We start from the raw sequence: 26,045 nt of genomic DNA on the forward strand, positions 1-26,045 counted from the left end.
TCCCAGACGGGCATGTGGAGAACATACAAACTCCTTACAGACAGCATCTGATTCTAACCCAGATCGCCGGCTGTGCAACAGTTTTGAGCTCACTGCCGCCTTGGACCTGAGATGGCCTGTTCACGACAGTACAATTCTGAGAGTGAGGCTTAGGTGGGAATCTTCTCAGGGACTGACCGCACTCATTAATAAAAGAGTAAAAACAATACTTCATATTTAAATTAATTTTTAAAAAATTTAGACGTCCGCTCGGTAACAGGCCATTTCAGCCCATGCTGCCATTTACACCTCATTGACCTACATCCTGGTATATTTCTGAATGGTAGGAGGAAACCGGAGTCCTGGGGGATCCCCACACAGACATGGGGAGAGGGTACAAACTCTTTATTAGCGCTGGATTCGAACACCGGTTCCAATTGCTGGTGCAGTAAAGGTGTGGCGCTATTGGCTACGCCAACTGTGCCCTCCTTTGAAAGTTCATAACTGATCTCAGATATACAGACTCATTGTGGACTTTCATCTTTCTTAGCAACTTTATGGAGAGAAAAGCTGTAGTTGTGAAAGAATGCAATGGCACCTTTAAGAGACAAAAGTAACATTTTGCTAGTGTTTAAGTCTATTGCTAAATTACTGAATTTCACCAAATATTTTGTTGTCGTTCCAATATTTGGATGTGGCTTTGGATTTCACTGATAATGAGGTTTGTTTACTTCAGGTGGTGACGGGCTGTTCTTCCACCGTTCTACCATTTGAAAATGGAGGGCAGTCTTTCTGTTCGATATGAGCTCTTGGCTGAGATTGGAGAGGGAGCTTATGGAAAAGTGTATAAAGCAAGAGACCTGGAAAATAATGGGAAATGTGTGGCTTTGAAAAGAATAGTGGTTCCGAGAACGCCAGAAGGGGTCCCTTTCATAGTGATTCGAGAAGTGGCTTGGTTAAAGCAGTTAGAGCTCTTTGACCATCCAAACATCATCAGGTAAGATTACGAATGACTGAGTCCTCTCTGATTCACTTTCCTGTTTTAATTCCCTTTATCTGTTGGCCTGTGCTCCTCTTCCTGTACTTTCTTTCCTTCTCCCCAGCGTTTGCCTGATTTTTACTCATGGGGAAGGGCTCAGGCTAGAAATGCCAGTTGTATATCAAGAGGTGAGTATCTATAGGTCCACTAGAAAATGAAGCTGGAGAAATAATAATGGGAGAGAAGGAATAAAATTAGTATTTTGAATCCGTCAACTGAGGGAGACATTAGCAGGGTGCCAAATGTGGACGGATATTTGGGAAGGGAAGTGAACACAGTTACTATTTCAAGGGAGAAGGTACTCAGAAAGCCAAATGGTCTGGATAAGCCTCCTGGTTCTGAAAGAAGTAACAATAGAGATTGTGGAGGTGTTGGTAATGATCTTTCAGGGATCAATCACAAATGGAAAAATGACAAATGTCATCCCACTATTCCAGAAGGGAGGGATTCAGCAGAAAGGGAATTATAAACTGGCCAACCAGACGTTGGAGTTGATTGTCAAGGATGACATAACAGAGTATTTAGAGGCACATGACAAGATGGGCCAAAACCAGCTTGGTTTCCTTAAGGGAGTGAAGATCTTGTTTGACAAGAAGTGACAAACAGACTGGAAAAAGGAGATGCAGTGGATGTGTATTTGGATTTTCAGAAGGCCTTTGACAAGGTGCCGCACATGCGGGTACTTAACAAGATAAGAGCCCATGGTCAAACAGGAAATGTACTAGTGTGGGTAAGAACCTTGGCAGATTGGCGGGAAGCAGAGAGTCAGAATACAGGCATTGTATTCTAGTTGGCTACCAGTTGCTAGAGTCGTTCCACAGGGGTCGGTGTTGGGACCGATTCTTCTTATGTTGTATATTAATGATTTAGATGATGGAATGGATGGCTTTGTGGCCAAGTTTGCAGATGGTATGAAGGTAGGTGGAGGTGCAGATAGTGTTGGGGGGGTGGGGGGGGGGGAGAACGGGAAAGATGGAGAAGGACTAAGACAGGAGAATGGGGAGTGAAGTGGCAGATTAAATACAATGTCAGAAAATACAATCTTGCATTTTGGTGGGGTAAAAAATTATTTTCTAAATGGGGAGAAAATTGAAAATACCCAGATGCCGAGGATCTTGAATGTCCTCGTGCAGGACAATCTGAGGCTAAACTTGCATGTTGAGTAAGGGGTTAAGAAGGCAAATTTTTTTTAGCAGTGGGTGGTAAACTCTTACCAACACTATCACAGCCTCAGGCTTCACTCCATCGAGGACCTCTACAAGAGACGGTGATTTAAGAAAGGGGCCTCTATCCTCTACCACCCTCACCCCCCCCGGGGCATGCACTCTTCACTCTGCTGCCATCAGAAAGGAGGCACAGGAGCCTGAAGATGAGCACCTGTCGTTAGAGGACAGCTTCTTCACCTCCTCGTCACTTTCTCTTCATTCTGCACTAATTTATTTATTTTTAAAATGTAACTTATAGCAATATTTGCACAGCAAATTGTTACAGGTTTACGGCAATAAATTTGATTCTGAAGTTATTAAAGCAGAGATTGATAGGTTCTTGATTAGCCAGGGCATCAAAGGTTATGGGGAGCAGGCCAGCCAATGGGGCTGAGTGGATCAACTCATGATTAAATAACGAGGCAGACTTGATGGGTTGAATCTCTGCTCCTATGTCTCATGGTTTTATAAAACATATTAACCAGGCAGGAACTATTTTTGAGTGGTGAAGTTATTGGAAATCTCAGTACTGAACTGCTGGGTAAAACCCTCGCTTCCATCAGAAGGTTTGCAAAGGTTTAGTTTGACATCGGAAACCTTCTCAAATTTCTGCAGATATGTAGTGGAAAGTGTGCTGATCAGCTACATTGCAGTCTAGCGTGGGGAGACCATTACACCTGAGCAGAAAGCCCTGCAAAGGTAGTGGTCACAGCCCAGGATATCGCAAGCAAAATCCTTATCACCATTGAGAACATCTACAGGGAACGCTGCCGTCGGAGAGCAGCAGCAATCATAAAGGGTCCACACCGCCCAGCACCCGCTCTGTTCTCGCTGCTGCTGTCAGGAAAGAGATAGGTGTCATGTGACTCACACCACCAGGTTCAGGAACAGGTGCTACCCCTCCGCCATCAAACTCCACAATGACAAACTCAATCAGGGACTCATTTAAGGACTCTTCGGTGTGGACTTTATTGATTTCCCCCCTCTCTACATTGCACAGTCAGTTTGTTTATATTTCTTTATTTACATGTGTACATAACTTAAGTACAGTTTTTTTGTATTATCAATAAGTGGTCATTCTACCTCGCCCACAGGTAAAAAGAACCTTATGGTTCTATGTGCTGTGATGCCATGTATGTATCCTGGCAATAAATCTGAACTTTAAACCTTAAAAGGTGACAAGACCCAAATCAAAGCTGGGAGTGCTATATCTAGATGGACGATTAATTGTAACACAGGGGAGGGTTTCATTTTTTTTAAGAGATGTTAAACTTGGACTTTGCATCAGTATCTATTAATCTGTCAGTACCACTAAGAATATTGTACTGTGTGGATTATGGGACCTTGCTATACATCCTTTGGACTCCAGTAGTGCAGTAGTAACTTTGTATTTTTTTATTTAGGGGTGAACGTGTGGTTTGCAAGGTGAAGTCCATAAAGCTCACCTACAAGACCGATGGGGAGAGGATCCCAGGGCTCTGATCCCATGCTCACTATAAGCACCCTGAAGTTCCGATCCCTTGCTTACTATAAGCACTCTGGGGTGCTAATCCCATGCTCACTATATGTACCCCAGAGTGATGATTGCATGCTCATGAGAAGAACACCAGGGTCCTGTCACCGCACACATTTCTGTTGACACTGCGCAAATGCTGTTCCCACAATTATTTTAAATACATCAGGACCCTATTTCCTGAACTCCCTTTCGACTTTGTGGTCTCAATTTCCTGCACGGCTGTTTCTCATACTCTATAAACTTATAAAGTCACTGAAGCTCTGGTTCCCGCACTCCCTTTCAACTCACTGGGGCCACAGACCTGCACTTCCTTTAAATTCCACGCTCCCTTTGAACACATCAGGGTTCTTCTTTCTTTGGCTCAGTTTGAACTCTGTTAGAAACTCTATTATAGTATTCTATATTTGTTACTACACTATTGCAACACACCTTAAAATGATGCATTAAAATATTTTTTTATTATTAGGAATTGGAATATATTGTGTCATGAAATTCATTGTTTTGCGGCTGCATTATTGTGCATTACAGATGAAAAATTGTTCTAAATTACATTCCCTAAATACACTATTAAAAATAAATAAATTAGTGCATGTGATGCACGGCTGCAGCAGTAGGCAGACACAAAAGTCGAGAAAGACTACAACAGGCTTTATTCAGTTAAAAGTCTCTGCTACAGTGGTAGCTGCACTGGTAACTCCGGAGTGACTGCTCGGGAGGGGCCAGCTCAGGATTATATCCCTGGCGGTTGATTGACAGCTGGGCAGGTGTGGTCTGTCCTCTGGTGATCTTCCTGCAGGTACAGAGATCGCCCCCTGCAGTAGGCTAGTGGTGTATCACCCCAGTGTAAAAGAAGAGGTAGGGCCTGTGGTTGGTTCATTGTCCATTCAGGAATCTGATGGCGGAGGGGAGGGATCTGTCCTTCTGCTGTTGGGTGCTCCCCTTCAGGCTCCTGGACCACTTCCTGATGGTAGCAGTGAGAAGAGGGCGTGGTCTGGGTAGTGAGGGTCCTTGAGGATAAAGGCTCCTTTCTTAAGACACCACCTTTTGTGGATGTCCTTGATGGAGTGAAGACCAGTGCCCATGATGACATGGGCCGAGTTCACATCTCTCTATCCTTTTCCTCACCTGTGTATTGGCACCTCCATACCAGACAGTGCTTCAAAAAAGTCAGAAAGCTCCCCAAAGAAGGCTCCCCAAAGAAGGCTCCCCAAAGAAGGCTCCCCAAAGAAGGCTCCCCAAAGAAGGCTCCCCAAAGAAGGCTCCCCAAAGAAGGCTCCCCAAAGAAGGCTCCCCAAAGAAGGCTCCCCAAAGAAGGCTCCCCAAAGAAGGCTCCCCAAAGAAGGCTCCCCAAAGAAGGCTCCCCAAAGAAGGCTCCCCAAAGAAGACTCCCCAAAGAAGCCTCCCCAAAGAAGCCTCCCCAAAGAAGCCTCCCCAAAGAAGCCTCCCCAAAGAAGCCTCCCCAAAGAAGCCTCCCCAAAGAAGCCTCCCCAAAGAAGCCTCCCCAAAGTCCTTCTGTATAAATTTGCATATTCACTCATTCTGCTATGCTGATACTATCAAAGTCCTGAGGATGCCTGTTCATAGTATATTATAAAACATCATGCTTTATTAGCTAAAGGGATAGACAGTAACTTCTAAGAAATTCCTCATTTATAATTGACTATGATTAATGGCATTGTTTTAATATTAATGGGCTGCAATCCATAATGCGAAGAAATTAAGATTTCTTTTTTTCATCACCTTGAATCCTGGATCTATGCCCAGTCCTTTGTAGTTCTTGCATAAGTATCCCTTATGGCTTGTGTTTCAGTGAACCATTTTAAAAAATGGAGGCATATTCCAAGGAATAAAGTTCTGTATTGTTCTGTGGTGATGCCTATTATCCTGGATGCCAGGGGAGTGAAAGATGGCTGGACAGGAGTATATAACATTCTGACTAGAGTTGAGGGAAAATCCCCAGGATGGAGCAAAGGGGGCATCGAGCAGATACCATTTATGATTGAAGTAGGTGTCTAATATTCGAACGTGTAAAAGTTGACCCACCCCCACTTTTTTGGGCCCAAAATTGCATATTTTCTGTATATCGTGCGTAAAAAGTCAACCCCTCTTATTTTTGCCCTGAAACACCCATCCACGCTCCTGACTGCCTGCCCATCCCAAAACCCCAACCACAGGTTCTCGCCCCAGCTGCTCATCTGGGCTCCCGACGCCCCCACCCCCCCCACAGCAGCAGATACTCACTGCTTGTCCGCCCAACCTCCCGACACCCAAACCACCTGCCCATCCGAGCTCCTGATGCCCCGACTGCGGGTCCTCGCCCCCGACGCACTCGAGCTCCCGATGTCCTGACCGCCCTCCGATCTGACCTCCCGACGCCCCGACTGCGCGTACTCATCTTGGCCGGCCGCCCACTGAAGCTCCCGATGCCCCGACCCCAGATCCATGTCTCGGCTGCTCACCCACCAGAGATCCCAACGCCCCTTATGTGGTTCCAGCCATCCAAGCAACTGACTCCTTGAATGACACAGACACTTACTGCCGCCTTCAAAAGTATTATGTGTAAAAGTCAACTCCTTAAATATGACACAAAAAACTGGACCAAAACTTGACTATTACAGGAGTATATATGGTACAGAGAACCTTCTTCACTCTCCTGCAAGCTGTGGTTTTTGAGTGTATTAACGGCTAAGATCAGTCAGGAAATTGGACTTAAGATGCAGGGGATGGCACTACTTTATTACAGTGATTTGGAGCAGATGTTGGTTCAGCCCTTGTTGGAGGTCCAAATGATCCAACCCCATTAATCTGACCAGCGTGTGATCAGCAAAAGATTCTTGCAAGTTTGGCAGTTGCAGTTCTAATTCACTCTGTATAACTCCCAATTTCAGCGGCATTTTGGGAGCTTTTTGGACTCATGTATGGGCTCAACAGTGAACTAAAGCTTATTTGGCAGACCGAAAAGAAGGAAGTAATCAGATATCATGACGGAAGGGTGGGAAGAGGAGCTGTGGGATGTAGAGAATGTCTGAGCGTCGGGATGAAAAGTTTGTGCTCCAGGTTCAGTGTAAAATAGAACTTTATTTTTTTCCTGGAGTCCAACAGACCTGTTGGATCATGAAGTCCACACCAACCACATTAGAGTTGTCCCTGCATAAATCCCATTCTGGTCTTTTCACATTCCCATCATCTCCCTTCAGAGTTTGTTTCTCGCTATGTGCATAGATTGATTTACACTGGCCAATTATCCAACCAAGCACGTCTCTAGGATGAGGGAGGAAACTCGTGCGGTCACAGGGAGAACGTCGACAGGTCAGGCCAGCACCAGAGCTCAGGTTCTAGATCACTGGAGGTTGAGGAGGCAGTTCTTTACTATTTGCACCATTGTGCCACCTCTTCACGACAGAGAGCCGTGTGTGAGAGTGCACCTAAATAGGTCGAAAAACATTGGACAAACATTTTTTTTCCCCCAAAAGGTTTGCTTCCTGAAATAAACTTGGGGATTATGATGGACAACTTCAAGCTGAACCCAAAGATAATTTCAGATTTGCTGTATCACGCAAGAGGTTGGAGAAACATTCAGTTAACTTTTATTGAATTTAAATGCAATACGACACTGACGCATTGCGTTAGTTCAACGGACCTAAAAATATTTTGCCGCTGATTTTCATTTGTACTCAGCATCTCATGCCTGTCATGTCAGTGCCCAACAATGATGGATTCCATTTGCCCTGATACCGCTTTTTCCATGTTCACAATGTCCTGGTGAAACATTTCACCATGTTCGTCACTGTCAGCACCAAGATCAGCGGGGAAGACGTCCAAGTGCAAACACAGAAAGTGGATTCTCAATGACGTGATGCACTTCGTGGTTTTATATGCTTGAACTAGACAAAATATGACAGGAAATCTCAAAAATAAGTTGTATCTATTAAAAAAAACTATGTGAGAGGAAAATTTTAAGTTGATTTTTGTGATCAGCTGCCCAAAAATACACCCAAAAGCAACTCTAAAAATCTTTGGTAAGACCATAGAGAATTGTGTTCAGTTCTGGTCACCTTGTTATAGGAAGGATGTGGAAGCTGTGGAGAGGGTGCAGAGATTTACCAGGACTGGGAAACCAGTCTTGTGAGGCAAGGTTTGCAGAGCTAGGATTAGAAGCTTAGAAGGATGAGAGGAGATTTGATAGAGGTCTACAAGATTATGAGAGGCATAGATAGGGCGGACAGCCAGCACCTGTTTCCCAGGACAGGATCAGTAAACACCAGAGGACCTGTGTACAGAGTTATGGGAGATATCAGGGGTAAGTTTTTTTTTAATACAGAGAGTTGTTGGTCCATAAAATGCCTTGCTGAGGATGGGGGTGGAGACTGAAACATTGGGGGAATTTAAGAGACTCTTAGACGTACTCATGGATGAAAGAAAAATAGAGAATTATGGATTTAGTACTTTTTTTTAAAAAGGAAGGAATACATGGGTAAACACAGCATCGAGTATTGTGCTGTATTGTTCTGTTCTAAGTGTTCAGGAAGCAAATTCTTTTGTTGTTGAATGTAATCGGTTCATTACCTTTTCCTGATTTTTAATGCTCATTTCTGAACAATAACATCACTGTATCAGCATCTGTTGTCTAAACTTACAATCCACTTGTATGACTGCACATATATACAAAATGTTATGTGTTTGCGTATGTACATATTATGTGCGTGTGTATGATTGTGGGACAAAAAATCATGGTTTGCTGCTGTGAAGACTCTTCTCTCTTGTTATGCAGACTATTTGATGTCGAGCTCAGTCATCAGATGGATCAGACAATGAAACTGACACTTGTGTTCGAACTCATTGAGCAGGATTTGTCAGTGTTCCTTACAAAGGTACAGGAGCCAGGGCTTCCTCACAGCAAAATAAAGGTAGGTGGGCCATCTTGGGAACCGTTGCGAGATTGGTGTGGAGAACCGTTAATGGTCGCCAGCACCTAATGTATCCTGTTGAGTTGACTGAGGTAGTTACCAACCTCCCCCAACAAAGTATGGTCCACTTAGCAAGTAAAATGATGAACTGATGATGCCCTTTGACATCGTCAGTCAACCATGTCCATTCATCAAGATCGATGGAGTGCCTGGGAACCACATCAGCTGCATGGAGATCTCGAGTTGTACCGTAAAACTCCTAGCATCCAAAATCCAGGCAACCGTCAGCCTCAAGCAACTGGCAAAAAAAACCCGAAGAATATAAATTTAAACATTAAAATAGATAATAGGTAAAAATATGCAAGTTGTAAAATATGCAATATTGTAAGCTTAAATGTTCTCTGAATTGATTGTAATGGATAAATATTGGATGATTTTGGTAAGATTAGTGGGTTACATATATACACACATTTTAAAACAGATCTTATTTGAAACACTGAAGAATTCATATTCAGAAACATTGCAGGATATCTGGAGAATGTGATCCACATTTCACAAGTAGGTGCTAATTGAAATGACGTCATGAAATGAAAGACCATTGTTTGTAGGAGACAAACTAGCTGTTAAAAAGTACTTAGTGTCCTCACAGAAAGGTCACTCCTGGGTTTTGTTTGTCTAAGACAGCAGCTTGACCAAGGAGAAGAACTCCTGTTGTTTGCTGAAGAAGGTGGGGGTTTTTGCAAGTGAGAGAGTCACATGGGCTTCCTGGCAGTTGGAGAGAGAGAGAGACAAGTTAACAAGGTGTTCCAGCTAGTGTGGGTGACTGAAAATGGCTGAACAGTGCAAGCCAGGAAGGTGGTTGAAACTGATGAAAAGTTCCAGAGTGGCGGATGGCTGGAAGTGCTATCTGTCTGATCTTTCTCTTGGAATAAGAGGAACAGAATGGAACTCTGTGGTAGCCTGAAGAAAGAGGTTACCATCTGGAAAACCCTGATGGGGCAAGTTTCATTACCGAGACATTGAGGTGACAAATGCTGTGGAAATCCTGGAACAACAAATCTCTCTCTGTTTTCCTGAACGGTAAACATTTATCTTTCGAGGACCAAAGCCTGGTGAACTTTATACATAATAAATTCTGTGCACAGTATAAAAATTGCCTGCATCCAGAGAACTTGGAAGAAGAAGTGAGATTGAACTGTGAACCAAAGAACTTTTCTTAAATTTACACACATATTATACACGTGTGCTTAGAATTAGAAGGGGGTTAATTTGGGTTAGTTAAGTATAGAGATAAGTTAAAGTTTGATTCTGTTTTCTTGTTTAAAGTTGATTAAAAATAACTTTTGTTTTAAAAACTACTTGTCTTGGTGAATATCTGGGTTTTGGGGTCCTTTGGGCTTGTTACATGACACATAAACCTTTGGTGAAGATGGGAGTAAATATTCAGCCAGCGGAGGGCCTTGGTTGGGCTTTGCTCGTAGCAGCTCTTGGAATCTTTGTGTGAAACAGCAATGGCAGCGCCCACGATGAAGAGCTGGTTGATGCCCCTCACCGAAGGGTTGACCCTTAAAGTGTCTCCTTACCCCTGTTTAGAAAGTCAACCTCGTCAGAGGCTTTATTGTAAACTTGGAGGAGGAGTTAATGATCTATAATGTTATTGTTCTTTCGGGTGGCTCCATGGAATGTGACTGAAAATAAGGTAAAATGCTTTAAGATTTATATATTCATGCAAATGGAGTTTGTTTAGTGTAAGTATAATATAGTATTTTTGTCTTTTAAGCTGTTCTTAATGCATGGTGTATTAGTTGGATATTGTAAGGGTCAGTCTCAAGCAACTGGAAAAATACACTTAGATTCCAATCTCCATAGGTGCGGGATACCAGGGATAGAGTAGCGGGAATTACAATAACAAGCCTTTCAGTAGCAAGAGTAAATAAATCCAGGGTCTTCAGTGTGGCCATTTGCAGCTTATTTGTAGCAAATGGCTTGCAGGGCACAGGGAACACCAGAGATCAGATAAGGACGGGAGCCACCAAGGCTCAACTCAAAGCCACGATGACGGAGTTCTTACTTAGGTAAGAAGATAAATTCTGCTTCTTCCTTGAAGAATGTTTCAAGGCCAAAACGTCTGCCATATTTTATTTTTACTGTGGTAAAGGCCATCTCAGCCTACGAGTCTGTGCCGCCCAATTTACACCCATTTTACCTACACCCCGGTAAGATTTGAACAGAGGGAGGAAAGCGGTGCTCCCACGGAAAACCCACGCAGATGTGGGGAGAATGTACAAACTCCTTACAGACAGTGTGGATTTCGAACCCCAGTCCCGATCATTGACGCTGTAAAGGTGTTGCGCTAACCACTCAACCAACCGTGCTTTTTTTTATTATGAATGCTGAAAGACTGGCTGAACACTCCAGTGTTTTTACTTCATTCACAGTGTCTGCAGACTTTCGTATTTCACTTTGAAAAGTTATCAATATCTAGCGTATCGACAGCCATAGGGAATTTTATATGATTTGTGGAACTAGAGAGTAGTAACTTTTCTAAATCTGATTTTAACCTTGTGCTATTTTCCATTTAGGACATGATACATCAGTTATTTAGAGGCTTGGATTTTCTACATTCAAACCGTGTGGTACATCGAGATTTGAAGCCGGAGAATGTTCTGGTTTCGAACAGCGGTCAGGTGAAGCTGGCAGACTTTGGTCTAGCACGGATATACAGCTTCAACATGGCACTGACACCTGTGGTAAGCTTTAAGCTATTAGTGTAGTCTCCTACTTAGTGGTGTGGTTTTGCTGGTGTCAGACAGAAGACCCGGGTCATTACAGTCGGAAGACGGTTTGTAATCCATTCCTAAAAGGTGAGGCATTAAAAGAACACTGATTTGTGCAGTGGACGTTTTAAAATAAATTTTAAACATAGCCATACAGTCCTTTCAGCACATGAGCCCGATTACATTCAATTGACCAACACGCCCAGTACGTTTTGAAGAATGGGAGGAAACCCACTTAGACAATGTACAAACTCCTTACAGACAGTGCCAGATTCGAACCCCGAATGCTGGTACTGTAACAATGTTTCGCTAACCTTGTCATCAAGACCTTGCCATTTACAAGGGATAGGGCACGATTTCCTGCAAAGAACAATAAATGTGGATGCAATTGAGGCTGTTAATAATGATACCACGTCTGCAGTGGTCTACCTCTCCATGGATATAACAGCTATGTAAGTTTTTGCTTGTATATTTCACCTTGTCACCTTGTTTTGGATCCCAGTCCTGCCTGCAGGTCCATGCTTGTCTTCAAATGTTGAAGATGGATTGGCTGGGACTTTTCTTTCTGGAGTATAGCTATGGGAGGAGCAAGAGGCTTATTAAATTAAGGCTATAGTTATGATCTTTATCTTAGGGTAGACAAATCTAAGACTTGATGGAGCAGATTTAAGGTGAGAGGGGAAGATGTATTTATTTTTAAATTTAGACATACAGCACCGTAACAGGCCATTTCGGCCCATGAGTCCCAATTTACACCCAACGAACCTACACCCCTGGCATATCTTGAATGGTGGGAGGAAACTGGTGCCCCCCCACCCCCCGCTCAGGGAAAACCCAAGCAGACACGGGGAGAACGTACAAACTTCTTACAGACAGCGTGGGATTCAAACCCCGGTCCCGATCGCTGGCGCCAGAAAGGCGTTGCGCTAACCACTGCACCAACTTTGCAGGGGGCTGAGTGGCGCCTTCACGACAGTTAAGATAGGTTACAGGAGAATAAGTTGGAAATGTAAAGAGAACACTGAACGTCCACATGAACTGCTCATGCTAACCATCTGTGACTCCTATTGACAAAACAATATTTATTTGTATATATGGATAGTTGTCCTGCATGTGTATTTGTCTGGATGCATATTGTCTGTGTTTTTCACCATGGACTGGAGATCGCTGTTTCGTCGGGAACAATCAATTGACAATAAACTTGACTTGATGTGGTTTCTTCTGAAATCCAGGATAGTGGGTTGAATGGTCACCTTCTGTGTTGTGGGAGAATTCAAACACATGCACTGCCTAAGCACCATGCAAACACCACCATCTTCCTCGAACTCGAGCTGGCCAAAATTGGGTATGTTATACTTCCCCCCCCCATCATCTTTCTACCTGTCAGTCGAGTGGGCGTACCTTCACCACACAGAATGCGGCAGTTCAAAGACGGTCACTAATGGGACGACGAATGTCACCGAGGTGACACCCCTATCCTATCTCCTCCATCTGACAAAGGGCCCAGGCCCGAAATGTTGGTTACCCTTTACTTCTGTGACCTGCTGAGTTTCTCCAGCATCCATTGTCTTATATATGGTTATGTTTTAAAAAAAGCAAGCACATACTTGGAGGCGAATACATCTAACTAAGTCTCTTGTTTAGGTTATTACTCTGTGGTACAGGGCACCAGAAGTCCTTCTGTATTCACGGTACACTGTGGCTGTCGATATATGGAGTGCTGGCTGCATTTTTGCTGAACTCCTCCAACTGAGGTAAGGTCGCAGGCACCTAACTAACCGATACGAGGAATAAGCCAGAATTAATGTGCAACAATTGTTTCTTCGAGACTTTTAGGTTGTATAACAACTCTGGTGCTTTAAAATGTGACAGACTGTAGACATCATGAAAAACCATCACCATTTCGTTCGGGCGCCAAGCTCAAGCCCGAAACATTGGTATCTTAATCTTTGCTACTTGAAGTAGACTGTGTGATCTGCTGAGTTACTCCAGCATTGTGTTTTTACTGGTACTTTAATGACTTTTTAAGTTGTTTTAAATAATGTAATTTGCAGCAGATCTCCACGAATCTCTCTGGTTTAGTGGTACTAGAGAAAACTCATTATCACAGCGGTTCTGACACATATAGCCCAATGTAACTCCTTACCCTGTCATGCTATAACCATATCCTTTGCCTTTTTGGAATCCAGACCAGCCCCAATTTATTTTTTTTTTAGATAAAATCATGTCATCATGTCGTCGTTCTTCTCATTAGTTGATCAGTTTTCCATCTCATTGAAAATGTGTTCCAAACCAATTTGTACATTCATTTACTGTGATTTTATTCAGGCACTTACCTACATTTTTCTCATACTTTGATGAAGTGCTCAAGACCGAAACATGGGTTATGTATCTTCGCTATATAAAGGACACTGTTTGACCTGCTCAGTTTCCCCAGCGTTGTGCTTTGACTTCAATCACGTCTGCGGATTTTCATGTTTCCATTTAACAACTCATTCTCTGCAATATCATGGATCCCAACTCAACGCATTGGAGAAGGAGCAAAAAGGTGTAGCTCATTGATTTTAGGAAGATGATTCGTAATCCAGTGGAAGTTGTGCTCTTGTGAAACTAACTTCTCCAGTGGGAGGCCAGAACTATTTACATCTGGTTTCACAGCCAACTTGCCTGCAAACAAATGTAATCCAGTCTTATTTTCTTAAAAAAAAATGCAAGACCTGGATTTTGCAGTTGATAGTAAAACAATGGTCCTTATCACTAATGCCAGAGATGGGTGCTAATGAAGATGTGTAGGAAGAGTTTCTCCTTCCCAAACCCAACTGCCATCAGAAGTCAACTGTCGTGATCAGTAATTTGGCTGAAAAGCCAGTCAGAAAGGACATTTCCCACAGCGTAAATCAGAATGTTAAAAGTGCAATTCTTAACAATATATTGTACTTCACCGGGCCCTTTACACCTTGGACTTGGTGACCAACCTGATATTCTGTGACCAAACCTGATCTTTCAGCTGCCCAAAGGCAAAGCAGCCCTCTTTGATTCCTGACTCAATCTCTACACTTAGAGAAGCTGACGTATTTATTGTGCTGCGCAGGTAGCGAAACTTGTTGGCAGCACTGGGACGAATCTAGGCCACAACAGTGTAGTTAACCACAAGATAACACTGAATAGAAAACAAGCCTTTGGAACTTTGCTGCCACACATAGCATCCAATTCCAAAAAAGAATATTAACTGCTGAGTCGATAACATTGGTGAAAGATAGCTTGAAGAAATAAATTACATGGTGTGCTCTAAATGAAATGTCAGTGCAGAGATGCTCAATTATTTGGAGAATTGATGGTGTTGAGATGCATGAAAAAAATCTTTTAATACCTCCAGAGTTGAAAATCTAACAAAGAGGATCTTTGACTGCTTTTTCTATTTTTAGACCCTTTCTTTGTGGAATTTCAGATATTAATCAACTTCAGAAAATATTTGAGTAAGTATTGGGGCTAAATTGCAGATTCGGAATAACATTTTTTTAGGACCTTTGACTTGAGATTAAATGGGATCTAACAAGCAAGGCATTGGAGGGGTTTTTGCCTTTCATTTGTGATTGTAGGACTGTTGATATGCACCAAACCAGGTGGGTGGGAAGCATTTTGGGGTTGGGTGTTATTTGGGGTCTGCTTCCAGAGAATCTCGCACCCCTACACTCCTTCAGGATGAATGGAGCGTTGACAGGTCCAATCCAAGAATATAGGCACCATTTTTTGAAACTGTTGTCCATGTGCAGAGGTTACGTGAGGGTTTCACGGTGGCATTGCTTCATTTAAAGATGTAAGATATGGTAGTGCATGGCAAATGTCCTGTGAACCTCCAATTAGATCATTCAGAATTACTGATGGTCAAAGCATACTGCAGGCTCCTCCCACATCCTGGTGGCCATAATGTCTGGTGGTTGCAATTTTGAGTCCCTTTTAGTGAAAACAAAGGTGCTCCATTCTGCATTGGTGTAGGCAAACTCGTGGGAGGAAAGTCATGGGTGTGGGGGTTAACACATTTGCGTCGAGTACATTCAGAAAACACTTCAGGGGTTGTCCGCTAGCACGGCGCGATTGAACGTTGAACAAGTTTCTGGTTCTTGGACTAACCCATGACCTTCTCTTCTCAGAGTCCTTGGTCTTCCTGACGAAGAGGAGTGGCCCCCAAATGCCCCGCTGCCCTACAACTCTTTCACTCCCGGGCTGGTGAAGCCTATTGAAGATTTATTACCTCGGATCGATTCACTGGGCAAAGACCTACTGCTGGTGAGTTTGTGTGTTTAAGCCATGTCCTGATGCCGGGTTTTCAACCTGAAACATTGGCTTACACGACTTCCCTCCACAGATGCTCCTCAATCTGCTGAATCCCTCCAGCTATGTGTATTTCTTTTTGTTCTCCTTCCTGACATCTGTAGTCTCTTGGTCTTCCCTTTACTAATCTGCTTTACTTGAGTGTTCAGACGCTTTTGACTGGATCAGAGGGGATCTTTATTGCATTTATTTCAGTCTAATTTACAGGACCTTTTCGTGCACCCAAATATGTGGGACCATCAGTGTGCCACTGCTGCAGTTGCATGGAATTCCTTGTGTTCCAGACCGTCATGATAGTATGCAGCCATGGACGTGCGATGGGCAGACAATGGTTTTGGGGAACCTGTTCCCCGGCTGTGCAGGCGATGCCACAGATAGGTGAATGTGCTGAGGCATAGGGGAAGGAGCGAGGTCTCCAGTGTCGGACACCAACCATCAGCGTGCTTGCTAGCTGCTTCTGCAGCCGAGGATGAACTTTCACTTGGCTGGAAATCATAGCTACAGTACCTTGAACCTCTTTGTTAACCTGGCTGATAAATCCAGTTATTTTAACTCGAGTTCAACTCCGTAGTCAGTCCAGTAATGCTGTAGAGTGGGGGTGGGGGGGGGGGGGGGGAAACATTACATTGCTTGTTATTTGGTGTGTAGGAAGGCAGAGAACATTGGGGGCATGTGGGTGTATGTCCATACAAATGCCAAGTGTGAAAAGCAGACCATGGAGGGGTGCGAGGTAGGAGGAGGAATGAGGTTGTGGGGTAGGTATCTGCTATCTGCAGGATTCCATGGATCAGGATTGAGTGAGAGTAGGATGTCAGGGGTCAGGTGTCTGGGAAGGCAGCACAGTGGGACCAATGATGAACCAGAGGCAGACTCAACCATCTAATCAAGCCTTGTTTCTGCAAGGGGCACTGACACCTCAAGGCAAGGATGGGGGTTATGGACATGGCTTCCAGATCTGCTTTTGGACTCCGAGAAGCTCCCTGCATCACTATATCAGACCGAAATGAGCCAGAAGCAAACCTGCGGATTTCCGTGTTTACTTGCCTGGAGCTTTCCCAGGAGTTCCTTGTTTCACATAATAACAATTCTGGGTCCTGCCTTTAAAATGCTCAACTTTTTCTGTTAATATAATAGTAAAATTGTTACTGCAGAGGCAATTTCCTACCCCATCAATCCCATGATTGGCAGCAAGGTTAGTGTATCAGTTAGCACAATGTTGTTACAGCGCCAGTGACCAGGGTTCGAATCTGGCACTCTCTGTAAGGAGTGTTGCGTGGGTTTCCTCCCACCCTTCAAAATGTACAGGGGTTGCAGGTGAAGTGTATGTGGCACGGGCTCGTGGGCCAGAACGGCCTGTTACTGTGTTGTCAATTTCAAGATTCATGACCGCTGGTGAAGATCCTGTTAAACCATTATTCCCATGGTCCTGTACATTACTCTCTCTCTTCAGTGCCTGTCCTTATGTCAGCTCTAATCGACTCACTCTATCTTGCTCAGTGAATTCACTGTATTAAAGCAGTTTGCCCTCACATGGCTCTTGCTCCTTTTGCCCAGACTTTTTCATTGTCCTTGAACTTATCTTTCCACCATTTGTGAGATCCATTCCCCAAATCTCACACATTTCTGTTACTTTTGTCTTCTGTGAAGTGCTTTGAAATGTTTCCTGTGCTGCTGCCATATAAAATTTAGTGAGTGCTTTGCAAACCACTCACTGTCTATTGAATTCCCCTTACCACTCTACATAGAATGAACACCAACCATTTTTGTATTTTGGTGGGTGAAAAGACAATCAGCTCTTGTCAGAATCCATAAACATCGATTATGTTGATGGTCTATTTGTATGGGAGAGGATGAGACATCTTTGAGGTTCAAAATTCTCTTCACTCTGGGAAGGTCTCAGCAGAGCCTTGGTTTTAAAAAAAACTTGCGGGCGAAAGGTCACAATAGACTAGTTAGTTTAATGTTTGTAGTTGGGAAATTGCTTGAAGCCATCATTGAGGAAGAAATAGCTACACATCTGGATAGAAACTTTTCCATCAGGCAGACACAACATAGATTCAGGAAAGGGTGGGTCACATTTGACAAACTTACTGAAGCTCTTTGAGGATACAATGAGTGTAGCGGATCAAGAAATAGTGGATGTTGAACACAGTAAAACCCTTGGTATCCGGCACCTAAGGCAGATGCCAGATAAGTGTATTTTCCTGTTGCTTGAGACTTAGTCTTGCAATGCCTGCGTTAAGAATAAATAGTTTAAAAGACAAAAATTAAAATAAATAAGACTAAAAGAATAGGCAAAAATACACATTTAAAATTCTAAAAGTAAATGCTCTCTGAAGTTACACAACCGTTGGTGAAGATGGGAGCGAATATTCAGCCAGCGGGGAGCTCTGGTCAGGCTATGCTCATAGCGGCAGCGTGAATAAAGTTGTGTGAAACAGCAATGGCGTCGCCCAGGATGAAGAGCTGGCTGACATCGCTCGCCAATGGGGTGACTCTCTTGAAGTGTCTCCTTATCCCTGCTTGGTAAGTTCTTGCTGTACTTAATGCTGAACAAACTTCACTTGCGTCAATGTTTTAAACTGAAAGCATTTTTACTTTATTTTCAGTCACTTTTTTTTACCGTCGCTGCATCTGCAGGTTCCTCCTCCTCCACGGAGCCGCCCAAAAGAAAAACAATGATGTAATAGATAATTAAACCCCCCCGCCCCCCAAGTTCACAGTTAAAGCCTCTGACTGGGGTGACTCTTACTAAGCAGGGATAAAGAGATTTAAATTGAATTTCCTTAATTTTTTTTTTGCCAGTTGCTTGATTTCCTGATGCCAAGGGTTTCGATAAAAGGCATCCATAAGATAAGGAGCTGGGGGTAATACAATTGGCATGGAGTAGGAACAGCTTTTCCCAGAGAGCTCTGCCCAAGGAACAGTAGGGGGCTGCCTCATTAAATCTAAGACGTGTAGATTTTTGCAATGCAGGTGAATTGAGGTTGAAGGAGAAAAGGCAGAGCTGAGTCCACAGCCACGATCTTATTAAATGGTAACGCAGTCTCATACAGGACAGGTGGCCTCCTGCTCCTATTTCTTATATTCTTGTGTAACACTGGTGAAGCACCATTGAAATGAAGAAGTCCTCGGATATTTTACAATGTTGATTTGGTGCTGCAGTATCATGTATGGACACTTGAGGGCACCTTTGAGCTGCATAGCCCTCCTGTTCAGCAAACCAAATCCACTGAAAATTGCCCCCTTCGTTTCTGCCATTGTCATCTACAACTTGGGTGGCCATAAAAGAAAGTTACTAAAATGGATTGCAATGCTGAAGGATACAGTGGGATCAGACTTTCCTCTGCAAATGGCACGGTGGTTAGCGCAACACCTTTACAGCACCAGCGATCGGGACCGCGGTTCAAATCCCACGCTGTCGGTAAGGAGTTTGTTCATTCTTACTGTGTCTACGTGGGTTTTCTCCAGGGGCCTCCATTCAAAAGGTACTGAGGTTAATGAGGTGTAAATTGGGCAGTGTGGACTTGTAGGCCGAAATGGCCTGTTCCCGTGCTGCATGTCTAAATTTAAGCCAGCCTAACTGCCTTCGATATGACCCCAGGGCAGGTCAAGTCACATGGAATCGTACAGCAGGGGAACAGGTCATTCTGCCCATCATACCCATGCTACCATCAGGTGCCAATCCACGTTCATCCTTCTCACCACAGTCTGTAGTCTTGGTCATTCAAGTGCTCATCCATAAATGAGGTGACTATCTCTCCATCACCCAGGCAGGTAGATTCCAACCATCCTCCGATTTCTCCGATCCTTTCTAGGTTGTCACCGATTACCCTAACTGCTTGCCCTCTGGTTTTGTGGAAGAGTTTCCTGCTATCTTCCTGATCTTCCATAATTTGGTTCATCTGCACCACTTCCTTCCTACACTGATGGAAAACAAAACAAACCTATCTCGTGACTCTTCACAACTCCACCCAGCTTCCAGAATTTTCCCCGGAACAGGCGGCATAGTGAACACAGGACTGATGCAGGTGGGACGTGGGCCCTGATGTGATAAGGTATGAGTAGTCTGCCATGGTGGGCTTTTTCTGGTGGTCAACACTCTGCACCCAGACTTGAGAAGCGTAGAGCTGACTCCTGTCTGCTGAGGCAGCCAATTTTGGGTCAGTCTCGGCGATAAACTAACTCTTTACTCCAGGCAAGGACATGGTACCCAGGGTTCCAGTCCTATGTTGTAGGATTCTGCAAGTTCAGGAGAGCAGAATCATTCCTGGAGATGCAGGAGTGCAAACAATCATCATATCCAATTTCACAGAATTACTGTTAAAACGCACAGTAAATGCCAGAGGAACTCAGCTGGACTCACTGCGTTCATAGGAGGTAAAGATATATCACCGACGTTTCGGGCTTGAGCCCTTCTTCAAGGTAAAAGCAAAAAGCAAGCAGGTGTCTGAATAAAGACTGAGAGAAAGGGGGAAGAATGGGAGAGGGAGGAACCCAGACCAGCAAACAATTGGTGTTAATTGGATACGATAAGAGGAAAGTTGTGAATTGATTTTGGCTCTGTCAGAGGGAAAATAGAGAGGGTCAGAACTAGAGGAAAGGAGACGGGGATGAAGATGGTGTGTTAATGCAAACAGAAGGTCGATGTTAATGCTGTCTGGTTGGAGGGTGCCTAGATAAGGTGCTGTTCCTCCAATTTGCGAGTGGTCTCAGTCTGGCAGTGCTCGAGTCCATGGGCCATATCAGCAAGGGAATGGGAGGGAGAATTGAAATGGGTGGCCACTGGGAGATCAACACTCTTGCGGCAGACAGAGCCGAGGTGTTCAATGAAGCGATCTCCCACTCTGCGCCAGGTGTCTCCATGTAGAATGACTGAAAGGCTAAACAGGAAAGTAGTACCCTACATTTACTCCATCCGAGCTCTCTGCAAGAGATCCAACTTGTTCTACACTCCATAGCTTGACAAATTCTTCCCATCACTTGCATCTCCACCTTCCTTCTGCATGCTGAAGTACAACATACCTCAACACATCCTGTGGCAGTGCATTCTAAAACCTCAACCAGACATGACAGGAGATGCTGGGACCTGTTCGTACAACTATGGAAATCAGTGGGGGGGGGGGGGTGGGGGTGGCAGGCTGAGAAGTGGATAGGGCATTGATAGATGGAGAAACCATCAGCCCCTCGTCCCATTTGGAGTAGGACACGTTTCCAAGGCACCAGAGGTAGGGAGGTTCGGAGTTTAACTTTAGCAAGTAAACATCTGTTTCCTGTTGATCATGAAACTTGGCCCTTGTAACTTTCCCATTTTCAAATGGCTATCCATTTTAACATTTTTTAAACCAAGCCTTATTTTGTGGAATTGGCCAGGGGTCCAATGGCTATTGAAACCTCTCAGGAGTGAAACCTGCTACTGCTGTGGGAATGGGGTTTTTCCATGGATTTAGGATTTCCTCAATTTAGAAAGATTGTGGCTTTACAACTGCAAAAACCATACCGTAGGAGCAGAAATAGGGTACTCATCCCATCAAGTCTTCCCTGCCGTTCCTATGAGCTGATCCATTCTCCCACTCCCCGGCCTTCTCCCATTAACCTCTCATCACAAGCCTGTTAATCTCTGCCTTAAATGCCTTGGCCTCCACAACCACCTGTGGCAACAAATTCCATAGATTCACCACCTTCTGGCTGAAGAAATATGGAGGTAAATTAATCCCGTGTCAGAAAATGTTAACATTTCTGAGCTCCCAAGTCTCACTTAAGGAGGAAAAGCCATTTAGCTCTCCATTGCCTCCATCTCTCCCAGTAGATTCAATGCAGTTTGCACTTTTGTAATCAATGGTTATGTTGAGCCACACCTCAACTCCAGAAACCTGGGTTCAGTTCAGAGTCTGGCTGCTGTCCTGGAGTTTGTGTGCACTACTACCATTGATCGCTGTCTGCTTCGATTTCTTCTCGCATCCCAGATATAACGTTGGCCAGATAAATGGTCACTGTAAGTTTCCCTGGCATAGCTAAGGGCCAAAATTGGAATAGGTTGGCCTCAGAGAAAATACATTGCATGGGGAAAGAGGGGTGCTGGGACGGACCTGATGGATTGAATGCAGTAAGAGAGTTCTAGTGTGTCATTCTACAATCATGAAACTCACTAGAATTTAGAAGACTGAGGGAAGAATCTTATAGAAATGTATAAAATGATGAAAGATAGCAGAAGTTATGTTGTACCCATTAGTGGGGGAGACCAGAACTAGGGGACATAGCCTCGAGATTCAGGCTAGTAGATTTAGGATGGAGATGAGGAGGAACTGCTTTTCCCAGAGGGTGAGGAATTTGCTGCTCATTGAAGCAGTGGAGACGACCTCAGTAAATAGATTTAAGACAAGGTTGGATGGATTTTTACATAGTAGGGGAATTAAGGGATATGGGGAAAAGGCAGGTAAGTGGAGATGAACTGATCATCCTATCAGCCATGATCCCATTGAATGGCAGAGCATGCTCAACGGGCCGGATGGCCGACTCCTGCTCCTATTTTCATACAGAGTGTTTGGACACAGGCAATGTTATCTCCAACATCTAACCCAGCCTCAGTTCTCAACGAAACAAGAGGTCACCGCTGAGGCCTTGGCACTTGGTCTAGGCCAAAGGAAACTCATTTGAGATAGCCCCCTTCAGGAAAGACTTCTAGATGGGAAGCCATCATAAGCTGCCTTATTAGAACCCACGGTACAATGGCAACTTTCACCTCTCATCCAAACAAGTTAACTGGCTGTTGTTTGATTTGTTGCATGAGGAATCTTGGTGTGTTGCAAATTTGTGGCCTTGTGAATCTGTGCACTAATGATAATAACTAATGAACCTTGCTTCGTTGACATGAAAGGCACCAAAGCTTTCTTTCCATTCAGTTCCAAAATTCATGTTTTATTAACTTTGATCCCAAATTATCTTCTGTATTAACTTTGAGGAAAACGAAGGTTTGGATTTTGTTCCTGCTCAAGATTCGCCAAACAACAATCTGCTGCAGGAACTTGGTGGGTCGAGCGGCGTCAACGGGAGAAAAAGAGCACGTTTTGGGCAACGTTCCCTCTGATTTTTAGTAGTCAGTGGGTGCAAAAATCGTACGGTGTGCTAATATTTTTCCTGTCCGCTTATGTAAGTGTAAACTTGAAATTGTTTCAAAATAATTTTGGCACAGCTTCTCTCTCATGGCTAATAAAACTGTATTGGCATGTTTTAATATAATACAAGTATGATTGCATTCTATTTCAATTTTAAATATTATTAATCACTACACTATTTTGGGTAATTAACCTTTTTTGCCCCCATGAATTCCCTTTGTGCACTGGTCGCAAAATGGGTGCGCGCGCACAGCTTAGCGGGAACAGGCGCTTCAGGCCTGTCAAGACTCCCATCAACTCCCACTGATGCTGCTAGACCACTGACTTCCTCCAGCAGATTTTTTTTTGCTTCAGATTCCACATCTCTTGTGTGTCTCAGGATTTGCCAGTTTTATCCTCGTTTTTTTTTTCTCTCCGAGAGGGCCGCATTAATTGCACATTTTCTTTCAGAAGTGCCTCTGCTTTAGTCCAGACCGAAGGACGTCCACCTACGAGGCCCTTGCTCATCCATATTTTGGGGACACCCCGGAACATTTCACAACTGAACAAAAGAGTCGCTGTACCGGACTGAGAAAAGGCGATTGAAATCCACACCAGCTACAGAAATGACGGAGGAAGAATTAACATCTGTGTTCAGCATTGAAGTTATTTCCCACCTACCAACACTTCACAGGGACCTGAGTGGCTGCGAAACTCATTTTCATTTCTCTTTCTGAGGAATAAGGAATTAATCGGAAGAGGTTTTGAGTTTTTAGCTTTATATTTTGTTTGTGATTCCAAGTTAAAATGTCAGCCATAGATGTAGAAATTCATTCTTGGTCACTTGATTTGTTCCATGTGGGAAAGAGGTTTTTGGAAGTGGAATTCTGGATGCTTTATACCTCACGTTTCCGATGATAAACCTATTTCCCGTGATATTTTCAATTTAGACACGCAGCACGGTAACAAGCACTGGCCCACAGGCCAGTTTCACTTAAATACACCAATTAACCCAAACGTTGTGGAGGGTGGGAGGAAACCAGAGCACCCGGAGGACACCTGCTCTGACACAGGGAGAATATGATAGCAACAAGTTTTCCCTGACTTTTTGATTGGAAGATGAAGGAATAGTCATAAAGGCTTGATGTATCAGGGACTTAAGAACGTGAGCTATTAATATAACTTAAACATAACTGAAACACAAGGTTTAAGCACACTTAAATGAGGGGAAATGAACAATTTTAGTCTAACTTGGTAAATGAAAAATGTAATCATACAAAAGTGAATAATCTTTATCCTACCGGCCGCTAATATTTCCATTCTTTGTTCATTAATTCTCCATTCAGTTAAAACATTAAACTGCTAATGTGCAGGGATATATTGTTTGGGGAAAAATAAGTGCCAACAAAGCCACATTATAGGCCGACTGCCACTCATCTGTAATGAGTGGAGCAGAAAACTTTCCAACACCAACTCATTCCTTGCACCGTGTATAAGGCTCTGGAACAGGAGAGTGCTGTTAGACCATATTAGTCCGTGGAATCCTTCCTGAGTCGTGCTGGGAGAGGATTTAAAATGTAAAGCATAGTGCAGTCAGACCTGTAGGAATGTTGGAGTTGTGTCATCTGTCTTAAGATACTGCAGGGATGCTGAGTTTCTGAATCCAACAGCTGCATACCCCAGAGTCATGCCAATGCTCTCGACGTTTTCTTTTTGACTTTTGTAGTCTTGACTTCCAATCCTTAATGACAGCGGCGCTACCAAGTATGTTTCAAACGATTCCAGAAAATAAAAATAACAGGAAATTGGAGAAAAGTTCACTAAAGGTGGAAAATGATATTTTGTGTGTGTCTGTAAGTTTCAAAACGGGCACACATTAAAAACCAAAGAAGCTCGAGTCCTACAGACAGGGAACACTGACCATCTAATGCACTGCTTTTAGCTGGATGAACCAATCATCGCAGTCAATGACGGCTGCTTAACAACCCAACCTCGAGAGAGGGTGGAAAAGTGAATACCTGTCCCTCTTGGATGACAGAAAACGGATGAGGTGCAAGACACAAACATACTGGAGAAACTCAGCAGACCACACAGCATTCATAGCAAGTAATGGGTAAATGGCGATTCGGGCCTGAGCCCTTTGTTAGGTAGAAGCAAAAAGCAGGCGGGTGCCTGAACAAAAATTCTCCAGTGCGTTTGTGTGTTGCCCGAGATCCCAGCAACTGCACACTTTCATGTTAAACTCCATACTAACAAGCTGGCTGGCTGTAATGGGTATGGGGGTGGGGGGGGGGGGGGTTGACTCTGAAAAGCAGCACATTGTGCATCAAGTGACCTCAGAGCATCGACAGTGAATAAGGAAAAGCTGAGGGGATGCGTCAGGAGGCTTTGTGCTGAATGAAGGCACTCGTGCAAAGTGAAAGTCCGCATAGTGTTTAGAGCAGGCCAGGTGGAAGATCACTGACCCTCCCAATGTTCCACATTCATTCATTGTCAAATAATTCCACTTCCATTAAACCAAAATTCGGCAGTACCCGTGGCTTGGTGGTAAATTAACCTCAGAATGATTTAACAGTTGAAAAGGTTGCATTTTCAAGCTTTGAACAACTAAGATAACACAAATATGTCCTGTTGAACCTGAAACTAGATGGAATAATGTAAATATATAGGACTAATAAGTGTGGTGTCTGCACAGGTATTGATGGTTTGCTCTGACCACCAAACGATTCCAAATCATTGTCTTTTCACCCTTGTTCTCGAATGTTTACATACATTTCCCACAACTTAAAACCTTCTAGTTTGCAAATTGAGGCCTTTGGGATTTCTTCCGCATCATTGGTTGGCTTTGAAGTCTTTCAGTTTGGAAAAATATAACTTTATTTCATTTATCATAAATGTAATTCCTTCAAATGTGCACATATGGAAAAAAGTGTTGATATATTGCAACTTTTTTTCTTGCCTAAACGATCATATATGGAATGTAACTTTAAATAAACTTGGAAAAATTGAAAAAAGTAATTTGATCAGCATTTATTTTTACTGGGACCTTCTAACTTGCAAATGGTGTGTTGTAGCAGTGAAAGGATGGATTGGTATTGCTACTGTTTTAATGACATCATTTTGCAGATTCTATTTACAAGACGCATTGGGATCAAGTGCTACCTGTCAGCACATCCTCCAGTAAATGAACACCAAC

At 43.6% G+C, this 26,045-nt stretch overlaps 1 protein-coding gene across 3 annotated transcripts in view; it reads left to right on the plus strand.

Annotated features, from left to right (window-relative positions):
- The window catches only part of LOC138746434 (cyclin-dependent kinase 6-like), a 27,902-nt gene extending 2,762 nt beyond the window's left edge, over positions 1-25,140 (plus strand). For 2 of the 3 annotated variants that reach the window (XM_069904612.1, XM_069904613.1), the window contains exons 2-8: positions 716-976; positions 8,511-8,646; positions 11,229-11,396; positions 13,068-13,177; positions 14,849-14,899; positions 15,575-15,710; positions 23,321-25,140. In XM_069904612.1, the coding sequence (XP_069760713.1) occupies positions 756-976; positions 8,511-8,646; positions 11,229-11,396; positions 13,068-13,177; positions 14,849-14,899; positions 15,575-15,710; positions 23,321-23,455 (957 nt within the window). In that variant the 5' untranslated portion in view covers positions 716-755 and the 3' untranslated portion in view covers positions 23,456-25,140. The remainder of the gene's footprint in view (positions 1-715; positions 977-8,510; positions 8,647-11,228; positions 11,397-13,067; positions 13,178-14,848; positions 14,900-15,574; positions 15,711-23,320) is intronic. The other variant, XM_069904614.1, reaches the window with a different exon arrangement.
- The last annotated feature ends 905 nt before the right edge of the window (positions 25,141-26,045 follow it).

This window comes from Narcine bancroftii, chromosome 12 (genome assembly GCF_036971445.1).
Source record: "Narcine bancroftii isolate sNarBan1 chromosome 12, sNarBan1.hap1, whole genome shotgun sequence".
NCBI classification, from domain to species: domain Eukaryota; kingdom Metazoa; phylum Chordata; class Chondrichthyes; order Torpediniformes; family Narcinidae; genus Narcine; species Narcine bancroftii.